General features: G+C 39.3%; 2 protein-coding genes across 2 annotated transcripts in view; one reads left to right on the top strand and one right to left on the bottom strand.

The window, feature by feature from the left end:
• Nucleotides 1–17,747, bottom strand: part of LOC119912601 (zinc finger protein 2-like) — a 746,717-nt gene that overhangs the window by 440,498 nt on the left and 288,472 nt on the right. The gene's annotated exons all lie outside the window — the stretch shown is intronic.
• Nucleotides 11,777–17,747, top strand: part of LOC119913340 (zinc finger protein 239-like) — an 8,469-nt gene continuing 2,498 nt past the window's right edge. The window contains exons 1-2 of the mRNA XM_038732748.1: nucleotides 11,777–12,215; nucleotides 16,778–17,726. Of these exons, the coding sequence (XP_038588676.1) occupies nucleotides 12,147–12,215; nucleotides 16,778–17,726 (1,018 nt within the window). The 5' untranslated portion in view covers nucleotides 11,777–12,146. The remainder of the gene's footprint in view (nucleotides 12,216–16,777; nucleotides 17,727–17,747) is intronic.

A 17,747-nucleotide genomic window follows, 5' to 3' on the forward strand; every position in this document is an offset into this window, starting at 1 on the left:
ACATTAGTTTATAAGCTGACATTAATTGCATTGCACATTACATGGTTGTAACAGTTACAGAATTCCTTATAACTATGCAGTTTTATTAGCAACCTGGATTGAACGCAGCAGGTGATACAATATTCGTAATAACCACGAGAGACTTGAGACTTGATTCAGAGATTTGAGAGCATCTCTGTAATCTATAATGTATTATATTTTGGAAGTAACTTCCCCAACACTGATTAACACTAACTTGACCGCTGGAGCCTTACTAGTCCAAAAAAATGACATCAAGGGTTCTAGACCATTTTACTTGGGCATGTGCCCCATTAAAAAGGGTCTGGACAACAGTTAACTTTATATTCTGAGCAGCATGTATGTTGTTTTGACTGCATCTGCACACTGACCAGCCCCTCCTCTCCCCAAAATCCTGCTGTGCAGTGAGACCACTAGGGCTGTGAACCACCAGAGACCCACGATACGAAATGATCACAATACTATTGCCATGTCAAACATATTGTGATATTCTACAATATGGGATAAACGTACCTATTAAGCTCATGTACCCATTACATCACCAACTTTGAATTCAGATTATGTATAAAAAAAAATAAAAAATAAAAAGTCTTATGTCATATTTGACATCTTAAAGTATGTGTTTGTTACTACATACCTTGTGTCATTTTAAGCCAATTGAATACTGAGATATGGATATCCGTATGTTAGTGCTTGCTGGTGGTTGAACCTTTATTATGGGTAAGTTTAACTTTTTATCGCATAATCAAGCTCATTAAGTAGTCATTAAATTCAAATTACGTAAAGAAAAAAAAATTCATATTTGTTACCTTAAACAATTTGTGTTTGATACCCCGTGTAATTTTAAGCCAATCGGACAATTGAATACTGAAATATGGGTATCCTATGTTCAGCTGTTCAACTTTGATCAGAAGATAAGGCCCCTGTGTTCATAATTTTTAGATGTTTGAACCTTAATTATGGGTATGTTTAACATTTTATCGCATAATTAAGCGATTAATGTTTAGAAATATGCATAGTATTTCTTGTGTCTTAGATGTGGGGGGAAAAGTTACAGGAAAATTAAAAGCCTGATCAAAAAGCATGGGTATTGCATAGGTGTGCCTTAGGATGGCCACAATAAAAAGGCCACTCTAATGTGCAGTTTCATCACACAGCCCAATGCCACAGATATCGCAAGTTTTGAGGGAGCACACAATTGGGATGCTGACTGCAGGAATGTCCACCAGAGCTGGTCCCCTGAATGTTCTAGATGAGGACACCCAGACACCCCATTTATATATTTTAGCATTGAATATTTAATCAAAATAGTGTTAATATCTTTTGGTCTTGGTTCTCATGAACCCAATATTGTGAATCGTGCATGTGAGCTAAGTGTATCATCACACCCCTAATCTGTCCCCACCACTTTTCAACACAAAGTGACTTACTTGATTCATTTTATATTATCAGATTACAAACACACCCCAAACATCTGTGGTGTATTAAATATGAATGTATTATAATAAAATGTTTTATTACATTCAAGTAACTTCGTTAATAATAATTTCTCAGGTTTAAATTCATACAGATTTTCTTTTATACAGCAGTTAAATTTCATCCAAGGTGGTATTAAAAAAGGTCTTATAAATTCTTAAATTTAACTTGGAGAATCCTGGAAGTACTCTGATAAAACTGTTTATTCGCACATGTATGTAATTTCTGCTCTTTCCCAATGTGGCAGGGGATTAACCAGATCTGATCTCTTACACGTGGTGCAACAGTATGTGCAGGCAAATGATCCGAATCTATTAAATAGTATTATGCTCACTACTATGACTGACATTAAATAAGATGCTTGGGTCACCCCTACACACACATACACACACACACACACACACAGGCTCACCTCGGACCACTAACCCAGGCTATGAGGTGAATTGTTTTCCTCCTTGTGTTTGAGAATAAACCATAAATTTTCTGTCTGAGTTGCAGAGATAACAGTTTAACACAATTTAATAACAGACGCATGTAACTAGTTTGTATCGCATTTTGAACGCACTGGCTTAAAAGATCTGAGATGTAAATGCTCCGTAAATGCTCCGAACTTGTAAAGCGCCTTTCTAGTCTTTTCGACCACTCAAAGCGCTTTTACACTAAATCTGCATTCACCAGTCGTACACATTCATACACTGAGCCTACAGACAGAAATGTCAAATGTCACAACCATCCCCGGTCTCCCCCCTACTACACAAAACGCTTGAATGTCCCTTCAATCTGAATGAAATAATCCATTTTAATCACTTGTTGCTTGATTCTACTAAATTAGTATTTGTTATTGACTTTTTACCTTTCACATAAAACTTATTTCAATTATTCCTACAAAGTCTTTTGTTAAATAAACAATCGTTTTCAATAAGACAAACTCTTGTGAGCTTATTTGGAACAGGTCTGTGCTTAAAGGGTACCGAAATGTACCCAATAAGCACAGCCAGACTTTTTACATTTAAAGATGAATATCTTCTTTTAAAATTCCAAAAGCATGAAATTAAGTTAAATATTAGTGTACAAGAGATTAATATTTCACTTTAACATCCCTCTCCTACTAAAATCAATAGCTTATCTTCTAAAAATGTCTAAATGTAGATTTTGGTGAGCTTAAAAGGTATGTTTAAACTATTGTAATTAACTTTTTTCCAACTTTAAATTAAGTCCTCAGAGGAAAACTTTGTCAGCATCTGTCTGATATGGGCCACATTTAAACAATAATGTGAACTGTCAAACAAAAAAAATTGGAGTTGAGCATTAAGGCCTGCAGTCTGAGTGTCAAACTTTCCTCAACTTTAAGCTTCACTTCTCTGTAGAGCTTGAGTACGGCTGTGTCCCTGAAACAAATCTGTTCCAGTGTCTTTAGCAAGAAACAAAAGCCCTCATTTTCCAGAACGTTGTATGGACGCAGGTATTTGCACCACAAGTAGGTGATAGGTTATTTTCTTTGCTCGCTCTGAATTGGTCGGTGGCTTTGTCAAACAGTGTCCAGTGTTGGTTGATTTTTCCGTGGAGCTAGTTTAGCATTAGCTTTACCGTGCTTGGCTAATGGTCTCTCTGGATGGTGGCTTGTGAGATGAACCCTCATGTTCTTGGTATTTTATTATCATCCCACACTCCTACAGCACCATCTAGTGGACTGAAAAAAAACGACTGACAATTATAGTACCAAAAAGTTAAATTCTCATGTGCAATTTATATAATAAAATATCATTACTTGGTCTCCATGTATCAGTACAGCATTGACACGGGATACTATACTGTATTATTTTTCCCCACCCCTGGAGGCCACACCTCCCACCCTCACCCCTCTGCTGGATGGAGAGCCAGGCTGTTCCTACTGATTCAGTCTGTTTTAATGATTCCTGATCCACTTTTTTCACAACCCTCTTTAGGTCAATGAGCTGATTATTTGTTTATGAACCATCTCCTTTTCATGTTGTTTAGTTTTTATTCCTTGAAAACAATGTTTTTAGTATTTTGTCACTGTCCAATAATAAGTTATTTCTCAGTTAATTTCTTTGTAAATAAAATAAACATAAATAAACATTCCCATCAGTGTGGACAAAAGTCAAGGTGATGTGATCAACAAAAAATGTTCAGTTTATCATCAAGTAAGACGAAGAAAATAAGCAAATCTTCATAACTGAGAAGCTGGAACCACAGCATGGTTCCCGTTTTGTTTTTTAAAGTGAGTGAATGATCAAAATAAATGTTTTTTGTGTCAGTTTAATTCTGTAAATCAATTATTTCTCTCTCGCTCTCTCCTGCTCTGAGTGTTGAATGTTTAGTTATTATTCTGCCTCCTTTAGTGATAATGGTAAATATAATAAGTGGAGTTTATCTGTCACGTTGGAGGCCTGGTGAAACTCCATGGTTACCTGCTGTTAGACGTCCCCAACCAGTCGTGCAGACCGACCTGAGGTAGCTCCTGTTAGCTGCCCCTGAGCACGAATCCAGAACTGGAGAAAGACCGAGGAGGAGATTCACCTCTGACACCAGAGAGCCTCTGAGGAAAAAAAGCCTCCAAAGTCAAGAATGAAGCTCCATGCTGGATGAAATATTGTTTCTGTGAGCTTCATGTTTTCTTGTTATTGTAGTGAAACATATTTAATCTTTATTTTATATCTGTATTCACAGTATATTTTATTGGCTCCACACAGTTTTATTTCCTGAACGCTGTTTGCTTTCTGTTTCACTTGCTTCCACAAAAGCTTCCTCCCAGCCACTGTCAGACTCGTGGCACAGGAACCGTGACATTTCAGCGGGTAACGGTGTAGAGTAAGGCATGTTGTGGTTAGCTTAACATGCTGCATGCAAGTGTAACTTAAAGTTACTGGAACGTTAACTACATGATACCAACAGGTTTCCACCTGCCCTTAAAAACTCTTGAATTCAAAGGAGGTTGAAACATGTGCAACCTTACCCATTATAAGTTGTTATGAAAGCCACACATATATTTTACTCACTAACGTTAGATCATTATGATATGAAAATATGAGCTTTTGACTTTTGACACTAAATGTTTATTGCAAATTATCCAGCATTCAGTCAGCAAAGACAACAATAAATATTCAGAACAGAACACATTACATTCACAGCACAAAGAATAAAAGCAGCTTTCTCTATTTGGTTGTTCTAATGCAACATGATGGCTAAAACATGTGTCCTGTTCAAGTATCTTTATATTTTCCATAGCGGTAAATGGGTCAGTAAGTTAATAAATAAAGGCTTTTAAATTAAAAGAAAAAAACGTTAAATGATTTTTTATACCTTCATTAGAATGATAATTAGAAATACTGTATATTTTCATTTAAAATCTTTTGTTATTAGTAGTCATGTCTTATGTGAAAACAATGAACATAGTAAATTATACGTTTACTTATATTTATATTCTTACAAATTCAACAGTTGTGGATCCCATTTACCTGAGAGACTGGCGCCAACCCAGAGACCCATCTGATGCTCTTCCTGCATCAAGCAGCAGCTTAGATGAAGATCTAGATTTGGATGTAACCAACCAATTTATTTTCTCATTATTTATGTTTTTATTACCGCATGTTGTTAAAATTGTTTGTAATTTTATTTATAATGATATTTTCATCATGTTGTATTATCTTAAGTTGTCTATGTTGTAATCCTTTTTCTTAATAAAATCTTTATATTTAATTTGTTTGGACGGATTACCATTTATGAGAACCTGTTATGTTTGAGTAAAAACAATCTCTATTCTGAACCACTATTCTGTTGTCTATTAGATGTAGATATGTAGTCATTCAAAAGCTGTGTATTTGGTCTGTGGTTAGACGTCTATTAACTTTTCACTGTCAGCCCAAATTCAACCTTGTTTTAGCCTGGACGTCTGGGCTCTGTTAATCCTGCTGCTGTAGAAAGTTCTGACATGTGGTTTAACTTGACTCTTAACTTCCTGTCAGTGGTTCGGATTTCCTTCGGCTGCTGACTTCTCTGTGTCTGTAGAAATAAAGTTTGTTTGACTGCACGCATTAGAACGAGCCACAAATATCCAGAGAGCTGCAGCTGTTATCCAGCCGCTGGGAGATTCACAGGAAACTCGTCCATTCGAGCCCCTTTCATTCAGCAGCAGGGTGTCACCATGAGACGGCGCTTCCTTCACAGAAACACACTGCAGAGTCCTGGTTCTGTGTTTAGGCCATGGTTTTGTCTAGTTGTCTCTCAGACTTCCAGCAGCTGCTGGAGCTTCAAAAATGTTTGCTGCCCGTCTAGTCGTCAATAGATATTATTCACAGATTTTAACTGCAGAAACACTGATTTTACATTTCACCTTAATAAAGTGAGCATCAAATCAACATGTTGTTGTTATATTTCTAATTTCTTCTGTATTAACGGAGACTAAAGAGGTTTGCAGGCTACATTCACAACACACAGTTTTCCTTCAGTGGCTTTGTGTTTGCATCTGTTTGGGCTGCTCATTAATGCAGCTGAATAGCCAGCTGATGTCCACATGTTCAGCTCTCTGCCTCCTATTCAAGCTGATCACCTGAAGAGAGGTGAAAATGCGCATCAGTTGCCTTTTCAAGCAGCTGATCTCCATTTGAATAAAGAGCCAACCTGGACAAACACACGATGGCCCGTTAAGTGAACAAACAGCTTCACTGTGATGTTAATGATGTGTTTGGACTCTCTTAGCTGCCGAGAGAAGCAGCAGATGTTTAGTTTTCTTTGCTCTGAAGTTGTTAAAGTAACTTGTAAAAACAATTAGAGTTAAATGCAGACATTTACCTCGGACCAGCTCACATCTCATCAGCCTTTCTAAACAAAGAGATCAAATCTGGGTCAAACATCGCTCGTCATGAGATTCTGCTGAAACCTGCAGATGCTTTTCACAATCAATTGAACAGTATTCTCAATAAAACAAAACTGAGATTATTTCTGCTCCCTTACTTATTCCCTGTGCTTCCTCACACCCTTACAAAAATTTCCTGTGGTATTTGTATCTCATGTTTCCTGTGGTACTATACCACACGTTCCTGTAGTAACTTCCTGTGGTACTCGAGAGGTTTGTATGTTATTTTGGGACGTTTACCACAGGATTGTACCTCAGGCTCTGCGGTACTTTACCATACACTCGGTTGTACTTCTGTGGTACTTGACCATACAACTACAATATTCCAATTCAAGTTTGTTTTATTAAATAAACAAAATATGTAACAGTGAAATTTATTTTTCAGGTAAGGCACACCTTGGTAAGCTCAAACGACTAAAACGTCTTTTAACAAGGAATTTGTCAGATTCAGTAGGCATAGTTTTAGTGGTTTACTATCATCAAGACATTACTTTCTGAACAAATCTGAACATGTAAATAAGTTTATATAGATCATAGATCGACCTAAACAACATTACAAGTGTATCTGTCAACTTGGGGAGATCACTCACAACTATTTCACCAAATATACTTTGGCAGGTGCAAATATACCTGGTCGGCCGAAGTAAAGTTTGTCAAAAACACTGTATTTAAAGTTAATGCAAGCTGTAGGCCTATATTTTGTAAATATTACACATTGGACCAATTTCATTGTCTTCCAGCTGCGTGTCACGTGACTATTTTGGTCCAGTCATGATTGAGGGATCATGGAAGGTCTGAACTGAACCGTCAATTGGGTTGAATTGGGAAAGTAGTTGGCTTTATTCTCCTAGTCATCACATCAATAACAATGAAATTTCACTGTTAATAGTAGATTTGTCCCAATCTGTGTTGACTGAACACCGTGGCTATGGCAAAGTTAAACTCACCTGGAGGTCATAAATCCTTAGGATGTTCGCAGTGCCTCTGCTGTCTTGCCTGTCTGTGAGACTTTACTGCATTGACACAGTGTTATGATTATGATTTCAGTCAGGTAATAAATGGCTCAAGGACCATAAAGGCGTTATAATAAGGTAATAACAGCCTTTCACACAGTCTATAGTAAAAAGAGTTCCACAATCTCTTGATCAATGCCGTTAATTCAGGTATCAAAATCTGTGACAGTAGTAAATTGCTTCTTTTCATTTTAAAGTGTCATACACTGGGAAATGCTTTTGGCTCCTATAGAAGCAATGCACACAGGCAGGTTATTTATTCTGTACCGCTGAGGGAGGAAGAGACCCTTAACTTGCTTTTAATAATGAAGCCAAAACATCCCTGTATGGTCCTTATAATGCCTTTAACTCTAGTCTTTCAAATCTGTGCAGTATAAAAAGCATAAAGTCCAAATACCCTGAAATAATTAAAAGTAAAACAATACCAACCCTGATGCTGAGATATGCAGATTTTTAGATAATGTCATGTCACTCAGTAATCACTTTGATTCTGTGGGAGCAGATATAACAAACAATATAATTAATTCCCACAAGTCCAGTCAACAACATCATCATCAAATGCTGCTTTTTTCAAATATGATATTTTATAATTTATCTGACTCACCTGTACAGTAGCTGCTCTTGCAGTCAGGTGATTATGGGCATGATGAAATTCCTTCAGCAGCACTCTCTATAGTCCTTAAAGGGCACACAATACAAGAACACCATCTATTTATTAGGTTACAAAATAATGGTAAATATCTCTCACAAGCACGAGATATGGGCAGAGCTGAATGTTTCTAAGACTTAGTTACCAGTTTAATAATTACATCTACAGTAGTTAAAAAATAGTCTAATCAAACATTCCTGCCATAAATCCTTCCTTCATACAAATGATAATGTGCAGCGTTTTGCAAAATTACTAATAATAAGTATGATCATTTTGGAAGCTGCAGTTTGTTGTGCTGCTGTTGAAGTGTAGCACATGGACAGGTGTTTCTGTTATTACGTCCATCCCATTAATATCTGTGAGGCCGCGTTAAATAACAGAAACGCGTCTTGCATACAATACAGTTCACCTGTCCACATGTCATGACACCACATGATAAAATAGATTCATCAACAATGGAAAATCTCTACAGTAAACTCCTTTAAAAATAACGTTACAGCCGCTTGAGGCAACTAACGTTAGTCTCTGCAATAGAAGGGCTGAACGGTAACGTTAGGACTTTCTGAGTAAGGTTACATCTTACTACAAATACTTAGCTTATCAGACTTGACCGCAGAGCTTGACTGTCTCCACATTATACAGATAGGGCTTACATAACTACAGCACAAGTTACCGTTACCTCAGTGTTAGCCAGCTTAACTACAGTTAGCCTTTCTGTTAATATTACTGCACCTGACAACAGACAGCCGACATCTGATAAACTTTTTTACTTACCAGACCAAAGCGCAGGTATCAAGGAGCAGCTCCAGACTTTAAATAACATGTGGTTGACGACTGTCTGGCAAACGTTTCAGTCACTTGGATACATTAACGTTACTTGTAGCTAACGTTAGCAGAGCAGTAACGTCCGTTAACGGGCCTCCACATAACGGACTTAGTTGTTAAAGTAAATAAGTAAATAAAACAGTAAAAGTTGTGTTTGTGTGTAAATAAAAAATATATAAAATATAAAAATTCCCTAAAAATTAATATTAAAAATAAAAGTAAATAAATAAAACAGTAAGCGCGTGTGTGTGTGTCTGAAATTTAAATAAAATAAATAAATGAAACAGTAATGTGTTTGTATATATATTAATAGACAAAAAAATTATTAATAAAATAAAATAAATAAAAATCAGTTTCAAATGTGAAATTTAAATACAAAACATTTACTAAAATATCAAGCAATCAAAATAATAATAATTTGAAAATTAGTACAATTATTTATCAGTCTGAGTTTCCACTGGTTGGCTTCAGTTTGCGCCATGAGGAGAGATTTTGCAACAATTATTTGACATTTGACATTTATCTATATAGTAAAATATTTTAGTTGGATGTTTACAATTATATGAGAAGGAAAACTTGACAATTCAACAACAATTCAGTTTCAGGATATAGACATTCTTAAGTATTGTGTTTTGTATGTACATGTTACCCTGATATTGACACTGTTATGTGTTCTCTAAAATAAAATATAATAACTTACAATTGAGCTATAAATATTTACTCAGAAGCATTGATCCTTTTCTTTGGTACTATACCACATAGGACATGTACTGTGTGGTAAATGTATGGCTCTGGAACAGCCTGCCCGAGGAAATCAGGTCGGATGAGTCAGTAAACTCTTCAGTAAAGTCCCTTCTTAAAACATACTTTTATAGGAGAGCCTTTCCTGATCTTTCATCCATCCATCGTCAACCACTTATCCTGCGTACAGGGTCGCGGCTTTCCTGATCTTATTTGAATTTTACTTTATCCCTTTTATTTCATTCTATTTTACGTATTTTATATTTATCCTAATTGTGTATTTTAGTCTTTTCAATGTTTTCTTGTTTTTGAAAAGTGCTCTACAAATAAAGATTATTATTATTACAGTACCATAGGACATGTACTATGTGGTAAATGTGTGATAGATCTATGGTATAGTGTACCACAGGTTCTCTCTTGCATCGACTATTTCTTTGCACTTCTGAAGGCCGGCTGAGCGAGATCAAACAACTGGGTGTGTGTCTCACCCACTGAAACCAAGCTTTTGTCTTGTTAATCTGGAGGGCAATCCAAAGCATTTAACAGAGTACTTGTACTCCTGTTGTACTCTTAAACACAGGACAAGAATCGTGGGGCAAATAAGAGTTTGCAGCAGTGAGGTAATTGGTCATTCCAGCCAAGCAATCTATCCACCATAACATCAAACTACAAATCGACTCCTCAACCATCACTCCAACCAAGGTGGTGAGAAACTTGGGTGTCATGATTGATGACCGGCTGTCCTTTTCATACCATGTTGCTACTGACTCTTGGTCATGCCGCTTTTCTCTATACAACATAAGGAAAATCAGGCTCCTACCTCACTCAGTACGCCACCCAGCTTCTGGTACAGGCCATGGTTATCTCTCGCATCGACTATTGCAATGCCCTCCTAGCAGGTCTTCCAGCTTGTGCGGTGAAACCCTTAGAAATGGTTCAGAACGCAGCAGCGCGTCTGGTTTTTGATCAGCCCAAAAGGACTCATGTCACTCCATTACTCAATGACTCCACTGGCTCCCCGTGGCCTCCAGAATCAGATTCAAGTCACTAATGCTGCATACAGAGTGACTACTGGGTCTGCACCCATCTACCTAAACTCCATGATACAAACTTACGTTCCTTCTTGGCCGCTACGCTCCTCCAACGAACGCCGCCTGGCTCTGCCATCCCTTCACACAAAGCAATCCCAGTCCTGGCTACTCTCATCTGTGACACCACGATGGTGGAACGAGCTACCATACGCCATCAGAGCAGGGGCGTCCCTCTAACTTCAAGGAACTCTTGAAAACTCATCTCTTCCGAGAACACCTCTAACATGCACTTCCTGTGCTCTTCTTCTTCTATCCCCTACAATGATCTTGTATTGATTGCACTTTTTGTTTTGATTGCACTTTTTGTTAACTCTTACTTCCTTCCCTAGGTATCTACCCCATTGATGTGATATGTACTGTGAGCTCTTACTAGTATTTATTGCTGCTCTTACTAGTATGTATTGTCAGTTGTAGATCTGTAGTTGATGCTCTGTTGATGCTTGTATGTTGTTCCTCAAATGTAAGTCGCTTTGGATAAAAGCATCTGCAAAATGAGTAAATGTAAATGTACTGTAAGGTCGTACAACATGAATACCATAGGAACATTTTCTAGTACTACAGGACAGACCGACCACAGCAGGTCAGAATAGGTAAGCAGACCTCCTCCACCCTCATAAACACAGGAACCCCACAGGGCAGCGTGCTGAGCCTCTACACCCACGACTGCACCCCCAACCCCATAATCACACAGGCAGACGACACCACTTTACAGGAGCTGGGCTGGTTTGAGACAATGAGGGGACGGGCCGCAGGCGTGAAGTGGAACATCATGGCTGAGTTCAGGAGAACAAAGCAGAGAGTCCACCTCCCCCTCACACACACGGAGAAGCAGTGGAAAGTTTCATAAAGTTCCTCTGAGTCAATGTGTGAAAACAGCTGACATGGTCCTCCAACAGCTCACAGCTGGTTAACAAGGCCCAACAAAGACTCTTCTTCCTCACAAAGATGAAGCACACACACTGCTACCACAGACACCATTTAGAAATACAAAGACTGAGCATCTGTTGATTCATTATGTAACATTCACCTCTGTAAATGTGTTATTTTAATCTGTTTCAAAGTCCAGGACTTTTAGTTTACAGCTGTTTTCTAGTTCTGCTGTCATTTATTTGTTTTATTTTAATTACATTAACAGAAGCATTACGACACGTCATTGTACCTGAGTATAAAAACAATAAAGATCATTCAAATCTGACTTCAGTAAAATCATCACAGCAGTCTGACGCGCTGAACCAACTTCAGCAGCTACAGAGAAGCTGCTTTGTTTCAAACAGGCTGTGAATCTGCTGCCTGAGCAACGGTAACTAAGGGGCGGGGCGAGACGCCGTGACATCGCGAGAACACTCCGCGGGATCCCGCAGCGCTCCTGTATCTCAGCCTGAAGAGCTCCGAGACCAGAATCCAGACTCAGTCCAGGACAACACGGTCCACCAGTCACAGCGGAGACCTGCAGGACGATGGAGAACCAGAACCCGGACCGCAGGAGCCAAACAGCAGCCTCGTGCTCTGATAGCGCCGATGTTCAGGTCAGTGTTCATGACTTCATCACGAGACTAAAGACACGAGGAAGAGTCTCGAGGGTCCGTGTATCATCCGTTCATTCTGTTGTTAGAGATCAGAGCCTGAAAACCCGCTCCAGGGTTTGTGTTGACGTGGTTTGATTTCCAAAGTGTCTCCGTGATTCCTGTTTTCATCTTGAAGAGAGGAAGCTGAAAGAAACATTGTGAGTTTTCTTTCAGCTTCCTCTCTTCAAGATGGCGTTTCTCTTTTCTTTGTGCTGTGAGTTTTCCCGCGCGGCGCATGCGCGGTGCAGCCCGTGTTGTGTCGGGAGCGCGCAGCAGAAACAATTCTGGTGAAAAGTGAAGCAGAGTCATTATATTTCCTCGTGTGTTGGTGAGTTTATCACAGTGACAAACAGTCTGCCTGCGTTATTATTCTCTGAATGACCTGAGACAGGAACGAACATGAGCTGCAGTTACTTCAGCTGTTTCTGAAGTTACACAACAATTTATTTATTTTATCAGTTACATGCTTTCAATGGTAATCTAATACAACCTGCACAACAGCTTGATCAAAATGTGTGACAATCAGTAATCCTGTTAAATAATAGTGATCTCAAGTTTGACCAAAACAATCCTGATTGTGATCATTACCATAATCAAGCAGCTGTAGCTGCCATATAATGCAGTGGGTTTGATGACTGACCTGAATATTTTATTACAGCAGGCTGTAACTGGTGGTTGAATGTTTATATTGATACCATAGAAAGCCCCTTTATGCCCTGTCAGCCAAGCAAAAATTTCCTCACATTTCAATGATTTGTTTGACACATTGCTGTGAAGCTGGTTTTGTTTCTTTTCTGGAAAATGAACACTTTGATGATTTTGGGTTGGTTGACTGTCAGGGTCCAGATTGACAGGAGTTGCTGTAACTTCAAGTTATTTTATATCCCTTCTGGTTTAGCTTTGTGATCTGGTTGGAAATCTATGACACGACCCGCATAAGGTTTTTTTAAGACAAAGACCCCCTGATCTGCACATCCTCGTGTGTTGTGAGTTTATCACAGTGACAAACAGTCTGCCTGCGTTATTATTCTCTGAATGATCTGAGACAGGAACGAACATGAGCTGCAGTTACTTTTGGACCTTATTTGACGCAAGGAGGCAAATCATTTTAACAGCATATTACATACCGTTACATCACCAAGGTTCGAATTCAGTTAAATAAATTTGATATCTTAAACAATTGTGTTTGATACCTGATTTTAAGCCAGTTGGATATATTTTGTGTAAGTTAAGATAAGTTTATGTTCATGCTTGCTGGTGACTTGCTGAAAGCTGTCTGAACAGAAGAGGCCCCTATATTCATTATTTTCAGATGTTTGAATTAAATATTAAAAATTATTTAAATGCTCCGTATTTATATAGTGCCTTTCTAGTCTTTTCAACCACTCAAAGCAACCAGGGTCCAGGTTGACAGGCGTTTATGTGTTGCTGTAACTGCTCCACCTCAAGTTTATTTACATCCCTGGATTTATGATCTGGTGGACAATTTATGCAACACTCATGACACGAGTGAAGGATCCTACTCTCTGTTTTTTAATCATATTTAATTGGCCACGATACTGGGTTAGAGTGGTTATAGCCTAGACTACTTTTTTTTTGGTACCGGGATGGTGCTGTTCCAACAGGTTGATCTAATGCTGGACTGGGCCCGGCGCCACAAGGGGCCAGTTGTATTTTCTGCCCCCACCCCCACGGGCAAAATTTACCTGCTGTTTTTTGATTGTAGCCTAGACCTAGTTTTCCCCATACAATATTCAAGTCCCCCAGTCTTTTCCTAAAAGCATTTTCATTTTCGCTCTATTAATTTCTCACTCCTGTGTAGCTATTGCAAAACCTTCTACACAGGTATGCAGACTCGCTCAGCAACAAGAGCCTGATGGTGGGGAGGTGAGGACAGTGATGTGTCTTGGATTCATTCTGCATCTGACGGCTCATCATCTGACAGTGACCCACTTGCACAGAGTAAACATGCACAAACTGTGCTGTAGGCCTATTCATGTTCAGTTGCCATACAGGAAGGCCAGGCTGAGTAGACTTTGAGGGAGCCACACAGGACAACACAGTCAGAGGGTCTAAATTATTTCAGAATTAGTTTCCTCTGTCCTGTCAAGTTTATAACGTTTTGCTGCTCCTATACCCCACGATTGTTGTGATCACGCCACTATTTTTTGACTATGCCTGTGTTTTTCCCTTTGGAAGAGAACCCCGCTACATATATCATCTTGTAAGTGAAGCATGGCACACAACATCAGGGCTTGATCATTTTATTAGCACTGCAGATGCCCGTGCTGTTTCTCGATAAATGAAAATCCTGTATGTGTGAAGCTTCCATGTCTGATCATGTACCATTTGTTATGCTGTTTTCCTGAGATTGACCAATGAGTGTAATGGTGCCTGCAAAGCTAAACTGGGTTGGGCTAAGCTCACAAATGAAGATCTGTTGTTGCTGTAGGAAATCAGATGTTCTTTTGAGCAGTGTATATTTACCAAAAAGTGTAATTATGAGTTCTAATGAAACTGCTCATCGTGAAGCTCTCTGTGCTGTATGAGGCAAGTAGGCCATACTTAGTTTGATAAGGCTCATAACATCAAGCCAGGCTGAAGTTGGAATAACTTTGCAGCTGCACATAATGCGGACGCTAAGGAGGCATTTAAGTACGGCTGCACAATTTGGAGAGAAGGTCATATTAAGATTATTGTGGGCAATAATGCACTTTGTGATTCGATTATAATGGAACTAATGGTACTGTGAGTCTACTAATATATATAATATATATATAATAATTTGTTCGTTCAAGTTGAGAAATACAAAAATTTGTAACAATATTTATAACAGAACAAGGGGAGCGTGTTGTTCTACAGAAGAAACAAGAAACAGTCACGCACACTAAATAAGCAACACAGCACAGCCACAAGAGCAGGAATAATAACAATTAATTTAAATAAGAAAAGCAATTAATTTAAATAAGAAAAGCATCAGGAATAATTCTACCAGGGACAACCTAAATTTGTTTATGTCTGTGTGAGACTGTGTGGGTGAATGTGTCTGTATGTGTGTGCGCATAAGCCTGTTAAAGAATGTAGTGGTTAGTGAGAGTGCCACACCTACAAACCGGAGCACAGCCCTGCCCCGCACCCACACTGCACATCCCTAAAACTAACTATGTACCTCAGTATCCAACAACTGGCCGACAGAGAAATGGGGAAGCATGGATTCGAGGCCAACGAAGCAAAACAGGGACGCGTCAAACTTCTCTTAATATCCCACCACATTCAGACTGATTGGTCGGTTGACAAACAAAACTCAAACCCAATGTTTCCAGTGGCCTAAAAATACAGGAAGAGATAGGGTTGCACCATGCTGCGTCACTGAACAGTTATTAATATAATGTGATGTACAGATTAGACTTAAGTGTTACACAGCAATTTGGATTTGCAGCAAATAAATAGTAAACTTTTTCACAGGCATTTTGTATTAGATGGATATCGTGACGTATCACTTTAGGATTGTCAAACGCTATAAAAAAAATTTCCAGCCGACAAGACCTGATCAGCTGGAGTCATCACGCCTGCGTCGGAGGAACTGGATGTTTTAACGAGCTTTATTAGGACCCGAGCATGAACTGTGCAAAGTAAGCGCAATTTCTGGGGACATGTATCTTATGAAGACACACAAAAAAGCCTCAAGAACCCATATCCTAAACTCAACAGGAAGTCAACCATTTTGAATTTTACAGCCATTTTAGGATGATTTACACTCTCCGTACTTTAATGAACTCCTCCTAGGCATTTAGTCCGACTGACTTCAAATTTCTGCTGTGCCTTTTAAAGGCATTGAAGATGAAAAGTTAGTGCTATCTGAGTTTTCGTCAATGGGCGTGTCCGTGGCGTGGCGTCAAAGATCAACTCTTCGCCATGACACAGAAAGTTGTTGTAACTTCAGTGTACATGCTCACATCTGAACAAAACTTTACGTGCTTGATAACTCTCCCACCCCGTAGACATCTACACGCCAATACCGATTTATATTCATAGCGGCAAGTGCTATGTAGCTCCACATAGGGGACACAGGAAGTGACATATAACACCTTCATGCGGCGTCAGAACCACGTAGCAAATTCACAGCTGCAGAGCTCCAGAATATTCAACGCGGCCGGCTCAAGGCTGCTGCAGCTTCAGTGTTTTTCTAAGGGTCCCTGAGTCTTACAATATAGTTGAACTGAACGATTTATTCATGTCTGAAGTAGCATGGAACACGTAAGAAAACAAAAACCCCAAAAAGACAACATTCATAAACTCTGTCTCTTATTTCTTACCCAGAACAATACAGCGGTTCTCACATTTACTTGTAAACAACATTTAACAGTGCTGAATAACAACAACTTTATCTTTGTAAAATCGTGCATGAATGACCTTCGGTGTGATGGATACAGGTTTACACTGGTCTCATTAGTCAGCTGCTTCTAGGTAGCTCGCTCCACCATGACATCTCACTTACTGTCTTTCTCTCTCTGTTGCTATAGAAACGGAGAGGACGCGAGGGACTCCGTCACTGCTGTCACCACTGTGATAAATCCTTCACAACATCTGGACATTTAAAGAGTCATCAGAGAGTTCACATGGGAGAGAAACCGTACAGCTGTGACCAGTGTGGAAAAGCGTTCACTGCATTAGGTACCTTAAAAAATCACCTACGTATTCACACTGGAGAGAAACCTTACAGCTGTGACCAGTGTGGGAAAGCGTTCACTGCATTAGGTACCTTAAAAAATCACCTACGTACTCACACTGGAGAGAAACCTTACAGCTGTGACCAATGCGGGAAAGCGTTCACTGCGTTACGTATCCTAAAACATCACCTACTTATTCACACTGGTGAGAAACCTTACAGCTGTGACCAATGCGGGAAAGCGTTCACTACATCAGGTGAACTAAAAATCCACAGACGTGTTCACACTGGAGAGAAACCATACAGCTGTGACCAGTGTGGGAGATGTTTCTTTCGCTCAGATCACCTAAAAGCACATAAACGTGTTCACACTGGAGAGAAACCGTACCGGTGTGAACAGTGTGGGAAAGGTTTCACTCAGGCAGGTACCCTAAAACAACACTTACCTAGTCACAGTGGAGAGAAACCTTACAGCTGTGGGCAGTGTGGGAAAGCGTTCTTTACATCATGTGCCCTAAAGAAACACCTACGTATTCACACTGGAGAGAAACCGTACAGCTGTGGGCAGTGTGGGAGAAGTTTCGCTAAATCACGTGAGCTTTTGGTACACAGCCGTATTCACACTGGAGAGAAACCGTACCGGTGTGAACAGTGTGGGAAAGGTTTCACTCAGGCAGGTACCCTAAAACAACACTTACCTATTCACACCGGAGAGAAACCTCACAGCTGTGGACAGTGTGGGAAAGCGTTCTTTACATCATGTGCCCTAAAGAAACACCTACGTATTCACACTGGAGAGAACCGTACAGCTGTGACCAGTGTGG

This window comes from Micropterus salmoides, unplaced genomic scaffold, assembly GCF_014851395.1.
Source record: "Micropterus salmoides isolate LMB-PRFRI ecotype aquatic unplaced genomic scaffold, ASM1485139v1 Ms_hic_scaffold_2, whole genome shotgun sequence".
NCBI classification, from domain to species: Eukaryota; Metazoa; Chordata; class Actinopteri; order Centrarchiformes; family Centrarchidae; genus Micropterus; species Micropterus salmoides.